General features: G+C 36.7%; 1 protein-coding gene across 1 annotated transcript; it reads left to right on the forward strand.

Moving 5' to 3' along the window:
- The first annotated feature begins 363 nt into the window (after nt 1-363).
- Nucleotides 364-17,619, forward strand: mylk5 (myosin, light chain kinase 5). The gene is made up of 17 exons (XM_089128533.1): nt 364-676; nt 5,522-5,667; nt 6,575-6,727; nt 6,880-7,077; nt 7,888-7,923; nt 9,062-9,186; nt 9,286-9,439; nt 10,792-11,100; nt 11,746-11,845; nt 12,252-12,455; nt 12,625-12,842; nt 13,686-13,809; nt 13,913-14,065; nt 14,155-14,287; nt 14,953-15,037; nt 15,459-15,581; nt 15,669-17,619. The coding sequence occupies exons 1-17, from the start codon at nt 516-518 to the stop codon at nt 15,872-15,874; spliced, it is 2,628 nt and encodes an 875-aa protein (XP_088984659.1). The 5' UTR covers nt 364-515; the 3' UTR covers nt 15,875-17,619.
- The last annotated feature ends 1,492 nt before the right edge of the window (nt 17,620-19,111 follow it).

Raw genomic sequence — 19,111 nt, forward strand, 5'->3', positions numbered from 1 at the left:
TTTTCTTTCCAATAGAAACAAGCACACAAGCAAAGTTCAACTGATAACATGGCAGTAATTACAGAAGGAAAAGGAATGGGGAATGCCTGACCTTTGATTCAGTTTTTTAATCTGCTATTTGTCTATCTTTGTCTCCCTTTTCACACAATATCACTGACATGACACAATTTAGTCTACTTTTCCAAAGTATTAATGAATATAACACTCTATGTTTCCCTCTCTCTTTCTCTTCTCTTAAAGAAACTGTGTTAAAGATAAATGGTGAAATGGTGTGATAGTTGCGGGTGAGGTCTGTGGGGAGGTGCTAAATCTAACCCAGCACGAGGACAATCTCCCGCAGAACAAATGAATAAGGCTTCAGTGGTGGGGAGGAGTCATAAATAAAGAAAGAACGCAGAGAACAACACGGGTCAGAGGACATGTGTGTGAGCAGACACAGGAAAATACGAGGCGTCTGATAAGAAAGCTGGGAAATGACTTGGGTTTTATGAAACGGGTTTATACTGAGAGGAGAAATGAGTGTCACTGATGGGAAGACAAGTTATGTGTCCACTTTCAGGATACAGCTGTCAGGCTCCAAGTCAAAGGCGGCCAGTGAACAAGGGTCCCGACCCACACACAAAACTACATTTAACACAGTCGTGAAGAAGCCTGAAGAGACTTTCAGCACAGGCAAGTCTGCAAACTTCTTAAATTTTGCATTTGCACACAAGTGTTTGTGAGTGTGTCTGTCAGTTTTTGCATACTCCATAGAGCCTATTTGTGTTTCTGTATATGGGTGCGGGCAAGTTGGTTGGATGTTTGCATTTAAAAACATGTTGAGGTTAACATGATCTTTATTTGTGGTTAGATGAGTGATCTTTGCAGGAAGTATTGTTCTTAAGACAATCCCTCTGTAGAGTTGTCATGGTTAATAACCAGCATTTCATGTAACACTCATCTGAGAATGACAGGCACTTTGTTTTCACTTTCACTCCATTTGGATTGTAATAGGTGATGGGGAGTTCACTTCACAACTGCATTCAGCCAGATTTAGATGGGGAAATTTTGAACATTCTTATGTGACAGATATCTTATTACCTGCCTGAAAGGATTTTTTTTCACTACCAGGCTGACTTCTGATAAAGATACGATCTATGCAGTTACTTTACAAACTAGGCTTACCATCTAGTGTTATGAGATCTAGTGTTATATATATATATATATATATATATATATATATATAAAGTGGGGTCTAAAACATTGAGACCAATAGTGGTAATGCTTTGCACAATTTGCCTTTTTTTCTAAATCAATAAAATGTTTAATTACGAACTACCAGCAAAACACTTTAGGTGTAATGTTTAAATTATGTGCATTTCAAAAATATCACTTTCTGGGGAATCCAGTGTTCCACATACAAGACTAAGCAGGGAATGAATGTGAAAACCAGGCTATTATAAGGTGAGTTAACCAATAATCCAGAGTGGAGTTCCCTCTGGTGGTAATGATGGGCAATCTTACTGGAAATCGTCCCACATATAAGCCATGCATATTTCCCGCTGCAATTATTATTATTAAAAGAAACTGGGAATCGATTAACCACAATTATTCTTGTTATTCCAGAAGTTTCGACACTTTTAAACAAAACAGTTGAAGGAAAAAGAGGTTTGCTGAAGTGTTGTCGATATACTCACGGCCCGATATGTGAATGTTTTTTTTTTCGTTCTTCGCTTAGGGGTAAAACAAAGTTCAAAATACTTGAGTAGCGATATAGGCTCATCTGACCCCACCCACACTGCTGAGAATGGCGTTTAGACAAATATGTGCTGCGCGCTTTCCTCTCAATAACAAATGCACAACAAAATTGAAAAAACAGCAAGCATTAATTTAACCCTTGTGCATTGTTCAAATTCACTACCCTTTTCGTTATGTTCATGGCTGAAAACAGCCAATACTTTAAACTAGATAAATATTTAGGCGAGGAGGATTCAGAGGATCCTGGATCTGGGTGGACTGGGAGAATCTTGAGAGGGACATGGTGGCTCCGGAGGCGTGACTCCAGGTCCGACACGCTATGCAATCGCAAGGGTCCAGAACATGGATTTTGTGCTCAATCTGTTTTTTTACGGAGGAGATTGACCTCATTGTCAACATGACCAACCTACATGGGCACCCCAAAATGAGAAACTGGACCGGGGTGGAATCACATGGGACTAATGATTTCGGCGTCTACATCCAGAGGGGAGTCCACACGTTGCCTGTGGGATGATCGAAGTGGTCGTGCGATTTTTAGAGCCACCAAGTCCCTCTCAAGCTTCTCCCAAATCCACCCAGATCCAGGATCCTCTGAATCATTCTCGTCTTCAGTGGAAGCTTGAGATGATGACGAGGGTGCCAAATCCCCTGAGTCTGTGGTGTCAGAGTGAGAAGACAATACCTCCTGCAGCTTGCTGGAGGGGTCATAATCATCTCTAAAACTTCACTACAGGTCAAGCCCTTTCTCATGTTGCTTGCTGCTCTTCTCACCATCAAATGACAAGTGTTTATATCCACTTGCTTTGTTTTTGTTTAGTCTGCATTTCTCACCATCAAAAGGCAGCAGATGCATAAATACACTTTGTTTCTGTTTACTCCATGTAGTTCTGAGAGCTGAAGTGCATATTTTTATTTTCTCAGACGCATCAAGTTGAGTTCTCACACTCTCTCTCACTCATACACACACACACACTTTAATATGCTATTATACTCCATATAACTCCATGTAAAAGCTTAAAGGGTCTAAAGGGTCTAAAGGGTCAATGGTTCCACCTGGTTATCAACAGTAAAAACAAATGTATCTCTTCCCAACCGGGGAGGAACCACTGTTTTGAACCACCCAAAACCACTAACAATCAAAAATGCATGATTATATGGTGTCATGGCTTTGCAATCAAAAAATGTGGTTATAATGGAAGTCAATGTGGCAAAAACAGCCACGAACAGTAAATGAGGGAGAAAAAGTTCAAATCTGATGCTACACAAAAACTAACAATGCATCAAAACCAATGTTGTTTCTAATCTTTGACATGTCAAAGACTGTGATAAAAGGAAAAAAAAAATCCAGTCCACAATCACATTTTATATTGAAAAATAAAAATCAGTGACATCATTTATGAATTTGGCAATTAAAGAGTTAAATTCTTACGTGACAGATATCTTATTACCTGCCTGAAAGGATTTTTTTTCACTACCAGGCTGACTTCTGATAAAGATACTTAGGCTACTTATTAGAGTACTCTACACAGTTACTTTACAAACTAGGTTTACTGTCTAGTGTTATGAGATCTAGTGTTGAACTTTGAGACCAATAGTGGTAATGCTTGAGAACCTGCTTGAGAACCATGGATCTAATCCATACAAACTATACGGATTTGTTAGTGTACCCTAATTTGTCAGGTTGATTTAATCAGATTAAATAAAAAATTTTAAGAAACATAAAACCAGTTCATTTAGATGTAACAACACGAATTACATTTTAATCATCATCATCATCATTTAATCATCTCTTTTTTCTTCTTAATTTTACAGCCTAACTTTACTTCTGTTTCAAAATAAACGTTCCTAAACCGTTCTGTGTATTTCCAGGTTTAAAATGGTCTCTTTTGAACCCGACCAAATCTGATATGTCTCAGGATGCAAATTACTGACCAGGCAAGAGGTCATTATTGGAAGGATGTTTTGTGTTTCATGCACTGCCTTGTGTGGGACATGTACTGTTTGATGGTACTGCTGATCTCTTCTGAAATGCCTTTTAACACAGTTGAAACACAAGTTCCTTCCTTTCATTGCTTAGATCTTATCACCTCACACATGACAGTCACAGCACAAAGAATGAAACTTAAAACATCTCAGTTTGTTCTTCTCAGAATTGGAGTCACCATTTTATTTTTTCGACAGTGTGTTCCCATAACAACCAGTAAAAAAAAATGTTTGCATGAACAAACAAGGATTACTTTAGGCCAGATCAAAAGACCATGTGATCTACCAGGTCAGCGAGAACAAAAGTATTGGTCCATTGTTAAGACAGGAGGACTAGAATAACTATATCTTTTAATCGAAATTATATGTTATGTGTCCCTTGACTAAATGACATTAAAAAGACAAAAATACAAAAGAGGCTATTCACGTTTTAAAGTTACTATGTTCAAACACACTTTTGATAGGCTAATTGTATTATACAAGGCTCCACCCAATGCCATGTACAAAAGGTAAGCGATGGTTTTTAAACAGAAACAGGTTTGTTGGAGGAGTGTCAGATCAGATCACAGTTTAGCTCAATATTGGTCTGATTTCAGTGCCGCTTTTTTGAGTTACAACTAATTTTGTTAGTTGTATTGTTCTTTTGTTTATCATTTTTAATGACAGTTTCTGTTGTTTTTTGCCATTCTTATGTGGCATGTGAATAAGCACTGTTTCTCGACAAAATGTGTGATGGCGAGGAGGATGTTAAGAGATAGAGCAGCTGTTTACTGAAACACATCTCTTCATTTATCCGAGTCTAGCTGGTTTCTTCCTGTGTGAATTTATTGTTAAACGCTATACAGTATGATTTAGGTCTAATATTAAGCTCTTATTTATTATGGCAAAAAAAAAAAACTATGTTCTTAATAAATATTTTGATCTTGTTTTGCAGTAAAACTATCAAAACATTAAAACAAGATAAAAAAAAATTCCCTTGCATAAGAAAACATAAGCTTAACAAGGCATGAAAACTAACATGAGCATGTTACTGCTTAAAATGAATTATTACTAAATAAATACCTTTTTTTTTTTTTTCCTATTTCAACAGATTAGTACTGCAAAAAACGCAATGCAATGTGCAGCTGAAACGGAAAAGAGCGGAGAAGTGCAAGCATATTATTTTTAAGCAATATCACACTCAAGAGTGCTGATATATTCAGACAAACAGCGTGGTTGTGAGTGTGATATTGCTTTTATGCAATACCTCAAACAAGTTATGTTGAGAAAATAAAAATGAACACAATGTTGGCTACTTTGTCTATTTTTGCTCCACCAACCAAATTATTTCCAAATGAACCCAGAGTCTCTAAACAACAAAGAGCAGTGGCGTTCCTCAATGATCTAGTGCTTTTGAATGAATCGTTGAGTGAATGATTCCATGATTTACTCATAAAATGAGGTGTTTTCCACTTCAAGCAGAACTATATCTGCAGGCAGATCAGTGTATGACATAGTGTATGACATAGATAGTGTATTTTGGGTGAACTATCCCTTTAAGTATCTGCATGAATCGGTGTGTTTGAATGAATCAGTTAAATTAATAATAAAATGACTCACTCATGGAGAGAGTGGTACGGATCTAACCAACAAAAAACATCACTGATAAATCCCCACCACTAATACACAGACTGACTGGAACACACACATTCAGACAGTGTGATACAAACAGTGAAAAGTCCCAGTGCTGTTGGAGCAAATTTGAAAACCGTTCTTCATTGGTGTATAATCTGTAACTGTTCTTCTTTGTCAAGCTAGTGAGTGGTAAACACAGCGATACAAGGGGCCTGGATCCACCGCTTTTCACTGAACCCCTTGAGGACTGTATAGTGGATGAAGGAAATGACATCAAACTGAAGGGGACTATCACAGGGAGTCAGCCAATCAACATTTCCTGGCTTCATAATGGTGAGTCCAGTTTTTGTTTATCCTTAATACTGAGTTTGCTACTATAGTCTGGCTAAGAATGTACACTATATAGACTGAAGAAAATTATGTTTTTCGCAAGTTCCTCTTCCTTACTTGACTTTGTAAGTTTAAATTGTTCAGTAAATTACAAAAAAGAAATATAAAGATTCATATTAATTACATGCATACATATAGATAATGTTACACGTGCAAACAGAAAAACTGAATCTTTGAAATTTTGATGACTCAAATGTCTATCTTTTCTTAAAGGATTAGTTCACCTCAAAATGAAAATTTCCTAATAGTTTACTCACCCCAATACCATCCAAGATGTCTTTCTTTCCTCAGTGGAAGAGAACATAAGTTTTTGAGGAAAACAGGATTTTTCTTTGAATAATGGACTTTAATGGCAACCAACGTTTTGAAAGTCATCACGTCGAAAGTTCACGCTCGAAGTCGCCGGCGCCGGCTGAAGTACCGCCCCACTGTTTACAAAGCAACCGAGCAAAGGAGGATAGTTTAAATTGTATTGTATGTTGAATGGCATATTTATTTTTCTTTGTGTAATACTAATAATATTGTAATAATATTAATATTGAAAATGACCTATCGTTTCACTAGATAAGACCCTCTTCCTCAGCTGCGATTGTGCACAGCCCAATGAAACACTTCGAAGACCTTTGAAACTGGTTGCCATTGAAGTCAATTATTTGAATAAAAATCCAGAAATGTTTTCCTCAAAAAACGTATTTTCTCTTCCAATAAGGAAAGAAAGACATATTGGATGGTATTGGGGTGAGTAAATTATTAGGAAATTTTCATTTTGAGGTGAACTAATCCTTAAATGCCACAAAGTCACCCCTTCTCTTTTTTCTGTCCATCTGTAACGTTACCATAACCGTTTTAGGTGAGTTTGTGCTGTTTGGTAAATCCTCATTTGTGGGAGGAAAGGTGAGTTTGGTAGTTAAGGAATGTCTCCCGGAGGATGCTGGGGCTTACACTTGTGTGGCCGAAAACACAGCAGGAAAAACATCCAGCAGTGCAGCAGTGTGTGTGAGAGGCAAGTATGTACTCAAATTCAAGCCGAAGTGTGCCGGTGTTTCTGTTTACATCATATACAGAAGATTTTACCTTCTCTAATATATATTTTTTTTTTTCACTCTTAATTTATTTACTCCCCTTTTACTCCTCATTCTAACAAATCAACTGCAGACTATGAAACAATTGCTGGGATTCATAACGAGATGACCCAAACATCTCACTCGCATCCTAATTCTTCTCACACTCCTGATATGGTAAACGGGGTTTTAAACTCTACTCAGAACGTCCCGGAGGACATCAGTGTTTTTAAAAGCCCACAGTCGCCCCAGACAGGAAGTCCTATAACAAGCTCTCCAGCACTCAAAAGAGGTATGTCACAAACAATCGCCTTACTCACAAATTAATCTGAAAGATTAAAGTGTAGGAAATGTCATTTAATACATAGAACATTTTTGGTTCCTCTGAAGCTACATTGTCATTAGGGTGGTGTCACTTCCTAAACTACATCTAAAGTGATTTTATAAAGCACTTTCATTTGTCACACTAGAAATCCAATTATTTCATGTAATTATTATACTGTACATAGCTCATATATTATATTATATTATATTATATTATATTATATTATATTATATTATATTATATGCTCAGTATATATATATTTTTTTTAATTATGTCGTCTATATACATTATGAATAAAAATAAAATATATTTTTATGCCAACATGAACCAACTATTAACAATACAACACTAATACAACATTTATTAATCTCTGTTAATGTTAGTAAAAGAAAAAAATCTAACTGTTCATTGTTCATGTTCAGTGCATTACCTAATGTTAACAAACACTTTTGACTTTAATGTATTAATAAATGTTGAAATTAGCTTTAACTAAGATTAGTAATATGCTGTAGAAGTATTGTTCATTGTTAGTTGCCGATGTTAACTAATGTAATTAATATAACGAAACCTGTTTATATAGTATTAGCATAATGGATAATATAGAGGACTATTTCCTGACTGGTTATCATACCATGGTGCTGTCACTCATTTCCTCTTTAATCTATTGAATATTTTTCTTAGACACGCATACCTGATCACTTGACTCCTCCCTTCTATGATAGGCAAAGCTTATGCTATCTATGCTCTTTAACACATTGTCTCTATGTCATGCTACAGAGGTGCTTGTCAAAAGGAGAAGCAGCTCAGGTACAGGTAAGACATCAACATGTCTGTCTTCCACTGTCAGTTCTACTTTTGAATCTTTTATGCTTCTTGGTGCAAGATTTACTTGTTCTTATCCTTAACTTAACAGATGAATCCCAGACTTGTGTTACAATTTTCTGGATTTCAGTGAAGATCTTTTCTTTCCTTCCTTATTTCTTAAAGGCAATCTGATTTATAGTCTCCCACACCCACACCTGCCTTGCTTTTCTTAATATTCTAATAACACCATGTCTTTTAAACCTTTTTTTGTCTTGAATTGCGAGTTAAAGTGTAACCACTGTGACCTGCTTTAAAAAAGTGAGCAATTTGCTCTGAGCGGCTGTGTTTCACTCTGCTGATCTTATAACTTCCAGATCAACTGGCTCTTCCAGGGTATTATAGTGTTGTATACAGAATAACAGGAAGCTGAATACAGTTTTTTTGTGTCCTGACTACTAATATTCAACTTAAGAATGACTTTATTCTTAACTACAGTAATCCTTTTGTCCATTGCAATATTATTCGATAAAACCTTCCATTAAACATCAACTTTTGCCTTACCGTACTTATACCTTACAGACAGATAAGCAGTTTAAGGATCCCAAATTCTTAGACTGAGGTATAAAATAGGAATTTATCAGTTTATAAGCATCACTTCAACATGTTATCAGCATTTTCTATGGCACTTCTGTTTTTAACTGGGCTGGGCAATGAAACACTGAATAATGAGTGTTTTCTTTAGGTGTTTCATGTAAAACACACTGCTATCTGTGGTACCATGTGGTTAGATCAGGCTTTTATCAAGCCAGTCAAGTCAGTCAAATTTAAGTGTGTTTATTTGAATAATTGCTGTATGGTGGCAGATAACCCTAAAATATATATATATATATATATATATATATATATATTATAAAATCATCAAATAAGGTTGTGTTTACAATTGTCTTATTTGACTATTTTTATTCATTAATATGAATAATATAATATCCACAAATGAGACAATTGTAAGCATATTACAATGTATTTCACCTTTATATAAAAATCTGAAAAGTAGAAGACTTAAGCAAAAGTACCCATTTGCTCTCCATTTAATCTCATTGCTGTCTAGAAAAAAACTTTTTTCTTTCTCATGGGCTGGTGTTTACAGCACCTGTGCAGTTTGTGGGTCCATTAGATCGACTGGAGGTGCATGTTGGAGAGACGGCCCGTTTGACGTGTGTCTTCAAAGGCAGCTGTCCTGTTGCGTCTTGCTGGGTCTGTAACAAAAAAGAGGTAAATAAGCAAGCACACTAACACAACACAATCCAGACATGTTTCATACTGCAGGTCCTCCAGTTTACTGTAGGTGTATAATTATCCGTATTTCCGAAGGTGGTGGAAAGCTCCAGGTTTCATATAGACTCCTGTGATGAAAGCAGTTCTCTAGTGATCTCTGAAGCTCTTCCTGAGGACTCTGGACGTTACACGATATTTGTGCGAGATCGCAAAAGTTCAGCACAACACACAGTGACCCTGAATGTCATTGGTAAGGTCAGACAAACAACCCCCACATTGAGTGGTTTTTTAGGTTGTGATGCTCAGTTTTTAGTCTATTACTGTAACGTGTATGCTCTGTTTTGGTTCTGTGTTGCCTGTTCCCATTTGCCTGTGTGCCCTGACATTGTAAGGTGATATATGCTTTGAAGAATCACCCCCTATCCACATTCACTATTCCCTACATTACTTCACTTACATAAAGTAGTTCACTTGAAGGAGTGAATGAACAGGAGAGAGAATTTGGATAGTTTTGCATAGTTTGTGCTTGCTGTTTAATAATCATTTGAAACTTAGCAAACTGGAAGCTCCAGTAGTAATGAGAAGATTCATCTTGAACTCTGCCATGGAAACTAGCATGTATAAACCTTAAACAATTTAATATTCCCTTAAAAAGGAATTTATACATGTATGATATTATGCTGTAGCCAGAGTGGACCAGCGTTTTGTAAAATGAATGGACGGATGATTCAGCAGCGGGCGCCATCTTCTGGTCAGATATAGGAATTTATTCGATTGTACTATGGTTATTCTCTAGCCGTTGAGCTTACATCGGTAGTACACTCGTTATTGCAGTGCATTGTGGGATTGAATGAGTGCACTCGATAATGTCCACTATTGTTTCGGACACCACTACAAATGGATGTCGCCTCAAATAGCGTTCTATTTAAGGGTATAGGGGGAAATTTCGGACACAGCTCTAGTTTCCTAGTGTGTGCCAGTTTGTTCCCTTAGTTACTGATTAAGTTCACCTGTTGTTCATTTAGTTACCTAATTTCTCCCTGTGTATTTAAGCCCCTAAATCTCCCCAATAGTGTTGTCAAAATTATCGATTTGTGTGACAAGAGTACTGAAATTTAAAAAAATGTGACGCTTTGAGCGGAATCGTAAACATGTTTTTTCGTAAACATGTTTTTCATTCCTGAATTTAAATTAATTTTTTATATTTTTGAGGGACTTGAAGTCAAGAATTCCTGGGTGGTGTAACTGTACAGGGACTGAATAAAATAATTAGATAATAAAATAAAATAATATCATTAAAAAGTAAAAAGTTATGTAATGATTAAACTTTTATTAACAAAGTAATAAAACAAATTATTTATATCAAAACTTTGCTTTTTTAGCATTAGATAATTTTTTTTATTTTTACTGTTTTTTTTATTTAAAAGTTATCTTATTTATGTGAAATGGAGTAACCGTCAGATATGTCAGATATATTCAAGCCTACAAAACACATTTACAATCAAAATCTCACTTCACATGTAGAATAATTCAATTAAATTTTCATAGAAAATGGTACAAACATTTGATGATGTGATTTGTATTTATGCGTCTTTTATCCAGACCTGCCACAGCCTCCTGCCTCCTGTCCCTTGGCGTGCGTTCTCTCCCCTCACTCTCTGGTTTTGTCCTGGTCTGGGCCATCTTACGACGGTGGCAGCGCTGTGACGGGATACGTGGTGGAGGTTCGTGAAAGCCCTGGTGAGACTGACCACTGGAAAGAGCTCACGGCCCAGTGCAAGAGCACCTCACTCAGGGTGACATCAGGACTCCAGCCTCAGGGAGAATACTGCTTTCGCGTCAGGGCCTATAACGCTGTGGGCATCAGTGAACCGAGCCAAGAGTCCCAGCCAATCAGGATGGACAACCCAGGTGAGGTTTTTCTGAAATGTTATAAAAGTTGATGACTTTTAGTGGTCTTCATGTATCTTTTATGCAGAATAAATTGCCCTTTAAATGCAGCCCCTTACTGGCTTGTAATTTGAAGCTAATATTTTTTCACAATTATGGGAACAAGATCCAACCAGATTGTAAACAGGAAGAATGCTTTTAAAGTCATTACCAAAGGGGATGCAATCTAAGGGTTGAGGCTTTGAGTTGAGGTAAACAAATAAAGAAGTGTGCACACACTGAAAGTTACTGCTCTAAAGGATTTATTAAAAGGCAACTTTGTGTGTGTGTGTGTGTGTGTGTGTGTGTGTGTGTGTGTGTGTGTGTGTGTGTGTGTGTGTGTGCGTGTGTGTGTGTGTGTCCGATTAAGGTGATCACCTGTGTCTATTTAAAGTTGACTTCACTCTACATTGAAATTTTGCCTGATGAAGACCTGAGGGTTGAAACGTTGCCTTTTAATAAATCCTTTGGAGCAGTAATTTTCAGTGTGCGGACTTCACACTTCTTTATTTGTTTATATCACTTAGTTGTCCTGCACCCCCAAAAGTTTGGGATGTGCACACCATTTTTGTATTTTTTTGAGTTCCCATGGTCCCATGGTGAATGAAACCATGTTGTCTTTCAAAGCAGAGCCCTGTGACGAGAAACCAGTGGAGTATGTGAATGTCACCATCAACACTGAGAATAAACTTTCTGACCACTATAATGTCCTGGAAAAACTAGGAGTGTGAGTATCCTTATAAAACGCACACATTCAGCGGGCCTCATAGCTCTCGTTCGCAGGACAAAACTTCTAAGTGCATACATGTTCCTACAGGCTTACTTGCATCAAAAAGAGAAAACAACCCACACACTTGACCATGATTCCCAGAAAAATTCCTAGATAAATGATCATGTTTACACAAAGAAAAGAAAAATAAGTAGGGTTAAGTTAAGAGTCACGGTTGGTACATTTTGAGTGGAAATTGCATCATCCATCATAACCTGTAATTCATAGATTCGAGGTGATAAAAATAGGTTTTCCTATTTCCTTTTAACTGATTTAAGGCGATATCAAATTCTCTTAATTCTCAAGAACTAGATAAATGGGAAGTTCGGATATAGAGAAACAATGATTTCATAATCTTCCCCAGAGGGAAGTTTGGCCAGGTGTTTCGGATGACCCATAAGGAGACCGGACGTGTATGCGCTGGAAAGTTCTACAAAGGTCGTCGGGCAAAGGAGAGAGAAGCCGCGAGGAAAGAAATAGAGCTAATGAACTTCTTACACCATCCGAAACTGGTGCAGTGTCTCGCCGCATATGATAACAAGGCAGAGATGGTCATGGTGATGGAATAGTGAGTATCTTGCATGCTGGTGTTTTGAAGAGTGCAATGTTTTTAGAACAATATGCAGAAATGAGAAATGCCAACTGGGTCAATGCATTAACTTCAATAGTGACAATAGTTTGATCATCACTGCAGTATTTTTGGCACCTAACAGCTGAATCTGTGTCTGTATGTGCAGTGTTGCTGGTGGGGAGCTGTTTGAGCGTATTGTGGATGATAGTTTTGAGCACACAGAAGTGTCTAGTGTGGGCTACATGCGTCAGATTCTGGACGGGATTCAGTATATGCACCAGCAAAACGTCATCCACCTGGACCTCAAACCTGAGAACATCGTCTGTGTGGACAGAACCGGGTTTCAGATCAAAATCATTGACTTTGGACTCGCTAGCAAGCTGGGTACGAATGTGCTGATGAAACTGTCAACACAACAACATATGCTGTAATAAAATTGTGTAATAAAATAACAAAATAAAGTAAAATATATAATAAAATATATACATTCAAAATGTCAAAATAATATCACACTTAAATACTGTTAATATAAGTAAAAATATCAAATATATCATAAATAATAATATTAGCTATAGTGTTATAGATGACATTTAGTTAAATTAAAACTAAATGACATTGATTTTACATTTCTAACAAATACCATGTTTTATAGGAAATGAACGGTGGCAATAGCAATACAACTTCGTAGTACCATCTAAATACAACATATGCAGATATTTCTATGGTAATCTTTCAGTATTATGGTATAGATCATTTGCAAGATGTAAACAACACTGGTCCAGAAACACTTCCTGTTTCAGTTTGTAACTGTTTTCTTTATTTCACATGTAAAGAAAAAATCTTAGAGATGTTTGTTTAACTTTTTGATTCAGTTTTAAATGTTCTGTTGGTTGTATTATATCCCAGCTTTTATGTAGTGTTAAAAAACTGAAACAGGAAGTGCTTCTGGACCAGCGTTGTTTACATCTTGCAAAATGGTGTATATATATAGCGAGTTACCATGTTGTTGATACACAGTAAGTTATCTCTGAGTGAAATGTTTGCAGAGTTAACTTATTATCGTTACTACAACTATAAATGTAATAAAATTTATTTTTTATATTAAAAAAAAACTGCTAAAAAGGGAGGGGGACACATAAAATTATTAAAAACTGGAGAAAAAAAGTCAAAATATTGATAAAAAATGTTTATAAATGTATAACACTGCATGTTTGTTATGTACATTAGATCCCAACACACCTCTGAAGGTGATGCATGGCACTCCAGAATTTGTTGCTCCAGAAGTCATCAACTTTGAGCCTGTCGGTCTGGCCACTGACATGTGGAGCATTGGTGTCATCTGCTACATCCTGTGAGCTCAGCTCTAACACTGCCAGTCACTTAAGCGCTTGTTGCCCCCTAATGGCTAATCATGCCATTACATTTAATCTGATTCTGATTCTGTCCTCTTGTAGGTTGAGTGGTGAATCTCCATTCCAGGGTGAAAGTGACACAGAGACTCTGGCTCTCGTGACAGCAGCGAAGTGGGAGTTTGATGAGGAGAGCTTTGAAGATATCACAGACCTTGCAAAGGATTTCATTAGCTCTCTGCTCAGCAAAGATGTCAGGTGCTTTATTATCCTTCACGTCCCTTACACACATCATCATACAGATGCATCCATACAGATTCATAACTGTGCGTTGAACCCTCTGACAGGCGTAGGATGTCATGTGAAGATGCCTTGGCTCATGACTGGTTGGCATGTACGTGTGTAGACAACACCAGCAGCGCCACCAAAAACCTTTCAAAAAACAAGATGAAGAAATTCCTGACTAGGCAGAAGTGGAAGGTAATCTTATTACGAAGTTAACTTCTTTTAAATTTGGGTAGCTAACTGCATGATGTTATTTGAACAACGCTTTATATACAATAAATCCGTTTGATCAGTGTTATACAAATAGCCTATATTATCATATTGTCCAGCCCTAAAACTTTATAGTTTTTTTTGTTTTTTTTTTGGTCAGTGTTTATTAAAAACATCCAATAATGCAATGATAAAGCATATTAACACAAAATGATAACTGCAAATCCACCTTTCGCTGACTGGAGTCTAGTTGTTTCTGTGAATTGCAGCGATCCATTTGCTCCTCAGTCAATCGCAAAGCTCTTTCCCACTTTATAAGTGTTGTGTACGGTGGCCGAGAGGTGCAAAACAAATCACATAAAAACAAATACAGCCGCTCAGTCTTTTTGCCACTCACTGTGAGTAAAACAGCCATGTCATGTTTTTTTTACTGTTTTCTAAGGGTTTCTTAATTTTAGACTAGTTGACCAGCACACATTATTTTGTAATGCAATATTAATCATGAATAAAATATATTACAGTGCAGTGCAAGTAAAATTTAAGATTTGGGTCAAATTCAAAAAACTTTAGAAGTCAAAACTAGAATTATGAAGACAGGCATGTGTTTGTGTGTGTCTTGCATTCTCTAAAAATAATGACTGCTATTTTAGAAAACTGGCAAAGCTCTGCTGGCTCTGAAGAGGATGGCTATCTTATCTAAACCAGAGGCTTCTGGAAGCTTGAGCCCTGTAGATGGTGAGAAAGAAATTAACAAAAAATCAATGTGCTTCAGAAAAAAAGTGTATAGACCATTTCACAAGATGTAAACAACACTGGTCCAGAAGCACTTCCTGTTTCAGTTTTTTAACACTACATAAAAGCTGGGATAAAATACAACCAACAGAACATTTAAAACTGAATCAAAAAGTTAAACAAACATCTTTAAGATGTTTTCTTTACATGTGAAATAAAGAAAACCGTTACAAACTTAAACAGGAAGTGCTTCTGGACCAGTGTTGTTTACATCTTGTGAAATGGTCTATAACGTCGCACAATGTCAGCATTTGTGACTGTGACATCTCTGCCAACTGTGTCTCACTGAAGATGTTAAATGCTCTTTTTATTGCAGTGATAAATGATTTTACAGTTCAGTTTATTGATATTATATGTGTTATAGAGACAGATAAAGCAATGCAATCTCTGGAGCTGAAGCTTCAGTGTAAACCCGAGTTCAGCAAGACTCTGTCGGACTTGACCGTCCCGCAGGGCTCCAGCGCCCAACTCTCCTGTCTCATCACAGGTTAGGACCAGTGGTTGTCAGTGACCTTCTCCAAGACTTCACAGCCAGTCTCTCATGAAGTCACTGTTTCTTCTCTTTGCATTTCAGGTTACCCTGACCCTGAGGTGGTGTGGTTGAGGGATGGCGAGCTGCTGGAGTTGCAGGACGGGTGTCTGACAGTGGACTATGAAGAGAATGGCAGCTGTACGCTCACCCTAGAGAACATCTCTCTCCACCACAGCGGCCTGTATTCCTGCAAAGCCACTAATGTACTCGGGGAGGCACTGTGCTCTGCTACACTTATTGTAGAATAAACAGACAGACACATGGATTCATAATATCACATACAAAACAATCACAATACAACATACACACACCAGAGAGATTCAAATATACTGATGCAATCAATGGGGATATAAATGTGAATTCAGTGTTAAAACTGTAATAAAAAATCTAATTTATGTTGTCATTTATTATCATTTGTTTATGGGAATATTATTGGACCATTTATCATTGGCGATAAATATAAATATCATAACATCACTGACCAATTAGTATCAGTGATCGATGTTTAGTGACATCATTGTTTGTGACATCTCAATATAGACACAGTTTACACAAAATATTACACAGCTTAATTAATATCTTGAGTCTGAGTTTAAATAGATTCACCCTATTTGTTTTATAAATATATGTTATAGATCTTCTTGTGAACAATTCATGCAGCGATGTCTCAAATTCCTTAGTTCATCTCTCAAAAGTAAATATCTGTGTCAATGAACATGTCAGTGCCATCAGAATGACAATTGCTTGTGTCATTGTGTACAGATAAGACAGTCACATTGCTTAGTCATGTTGTCAATATAGCAGTGTACTCTGGTGGGATGTTTTGATGTAAACTATGGCTAAAGTTTTGATGATAATTATTGTAAATTGTAGGTTACACATGTGGGAGTTTGATTGCAAGAGACTAGACTAGATTCACATTTACGCTTTTCGTACTGTAATCTGTTGACAAACCATGTCTTTGGAAAATACAGCACTGCAAAGCACAAAGAAAAAAATGTGAACAGGACAGATTTAGAAAAAAAAGTCTAATGGAAGAAATATGCTTGATTATGAAAACTTGTTTAACCATTTTGCATGTAATGGTTGAACAAGTGGGGGGGTTGACAATTCAACAGAGACCCATTAAAATACATTATGATCAACATGACATAAGCAATTGATAATGTAGGAAACAGCAGAGAATTGTACATAATCATTTGCATGGATGTACCAAAGCATTTGCAACTTGTTCAAAGACATAGTGACACAATGGTGTGAATATTGAACAGGTAGTTTTGAGAATTTCAATTCTGATCTGAGAAATGTACCATAGTGACTGAGAAAAACTGTATTATCCAACCAGGCTATTCGCAAAGTTTAGAGATGCGTGTCAATAAAAGAATGCACAAGAATGCACATAGAATGACAAAGACAAATGCTGTTTAAAATATCATTGGCATTCTAAAAGCCTCATACACACTAATCTGAGCCTGTGTTTGTTTCAACTTTAGCAGTCTGTGGAAAGCCTTTCCATTCTTTTAAATCTCAGCTAATCTTATTAACTTTGTTGGAAGTTTGTCTGCTCTGATCACAAATTTGGTAACCAAATGTATGTGTACTGATCTCAGTGTAAAGGAAACCTTAGACACATATGCAGTTTTGATGATACATGTTACTGATGCTGTACATACAATTTTGACAAAGTGAGGCCATTTTGTGGTCTTTTGATACCAGCCATTTGCACATGGGGTTGACGTGTTCATATCAGTAACACTAAAGGTTGCAGTCTCTTGTGACCAAAGCATTTGCTTGAAATGAAAAAATAAATCACCTAGGCTATTAAAAGCCAGGTTTTATGACAATTCTGGTTTATTAGGCTTTGGAAAATAAACAAATGAAACCATATTTTTACATATATATATGGTTGGTTGCTTATTTTTATTGTTCCTGATTAGTCACATTTCCATACGATCTAAACATAATCCAGCAATAAACTGAATTTTCCCTCTTATTTAGTGTGTCATAGTCATTTTCCTACAATTTGCATCTGCAGTATACAGGGGGAAAAAATCATCTACATGGTTTGTCTTAGAAACAGCATTTTTTTTTTTGTTTAACAAACCTAAACGGAGAGGCAGATGAGAACAAGACAGAAGAAAGTCCATCAATGCTGTATTTTCTTGTTCAACATCCCCATGTGAATTGACCTGACCTGAGGTCAAAGGCCAACAGCACAAGAGGAAGAAGGTCAATATAACCAAAATATGTGCTATCTGGCTCCTTCTGAACATCTTTCAAACAATGGGTGACTTCATTAATATGAGAGTAAGTTTGGTGTATGCAGGTGTATTTTTCTTCTAGTCTAGTAAACCACTAACACCAGATTTAATAAGTGTTTTACTATAACCTTGATATTTGTAGTAAAACCATGGAAGAAAAATTATCAACTGATCAATCTGCCCCCAAAACGTTGCGTTTTCGTTTAGTTTCTGGTCACCAGCATCAGATTCTTGTGGCCCCAGCAGGCTTTTTGACTAGTTTAACAAGCAAGGCCTATGGTCAACCAGCTTAGCAACCATTAAAAAAACACTCTAATACACCAAATCAGCACCAACCAGCATAAAAATTATCATACTGGTCTTTTCAGCACGTTTGTGCAGAGTACTTGACATGGGTGTGGGAGAGTTAAACATCAGAAATTTTGGCCACGAATTAAGAATTTGTTCCTACAGCTTATTTTGTTCCCTGTTTTTAATTGGTTCCCTTGTTTTCATTAAAGGGATAGTTCACCCCAAACTGAAAATGTTGTCATTTACTCATCCTCGTGTCATTCCAAACCTATAACTTACAACTTTAATCTTCGAAAAACAAATCAAGATACTTTTTAATGAAATCTGTGAGGTTTCTGACCCTCAGTGGAAAGTCCAAGAAACTTTCAAGATCCAAAAAGGTCTTAAAGCCATCATAAACTGAATCTATACACTCTCAGAAACCTAAAGAGTGTACATTAGTACCTTGGTACCAATACATAGTACCTAAATGTTACATATTATTACCTTTTTAAAGGGTCTTGTCCAGTGACAGCCTTTGAATCGAGTGTATGAATCCTAAATTAAATCTAAAGCAATCGCACCTCTTGACTTGAATTAAACTATTCATTTTACATCGTCTTTTTGGATCTTCTATGGTTTGGTTACCTGGACTTTCAATGGAGGGACAGAAACCTCCCAGGTTTCATTCAAAACATGTTTGGAACGACATGAGGGTAAGTAAATGATGACAGAATTGTAATTTTTGGGTGAACTATACTTTAAATCATGGTCAGATTGAATAAAATAAAAACAAGTGAACAAATTAGCTCAACATGGCCACAACTGAACTACAACAAGCATGTCATGCGCAGGGGCTGTTGGTTTGTCGCTTTAAAACAAATGATCTTGCTTGAAACAGATGTGTAGCCTATTCCAAGGCAAAAAAGTGGGAAATAAGCTGGTTTTGCAAAT

This window comes from Pimephales promelas, chromosome 3 (assembly GCF_988280905.1).
Source record: "Pimephales promelas chromosome 3, fPimPro1.hap1.1, whole genome shotgun sequence".
NCBI classification, from domain to species: domain Eukaryota; kingdom Metazoa; phylum Chordata; class Actinopteri; order Cypriniformes; family Leuciscidae; genus Pimephales; species Pimephales promelas.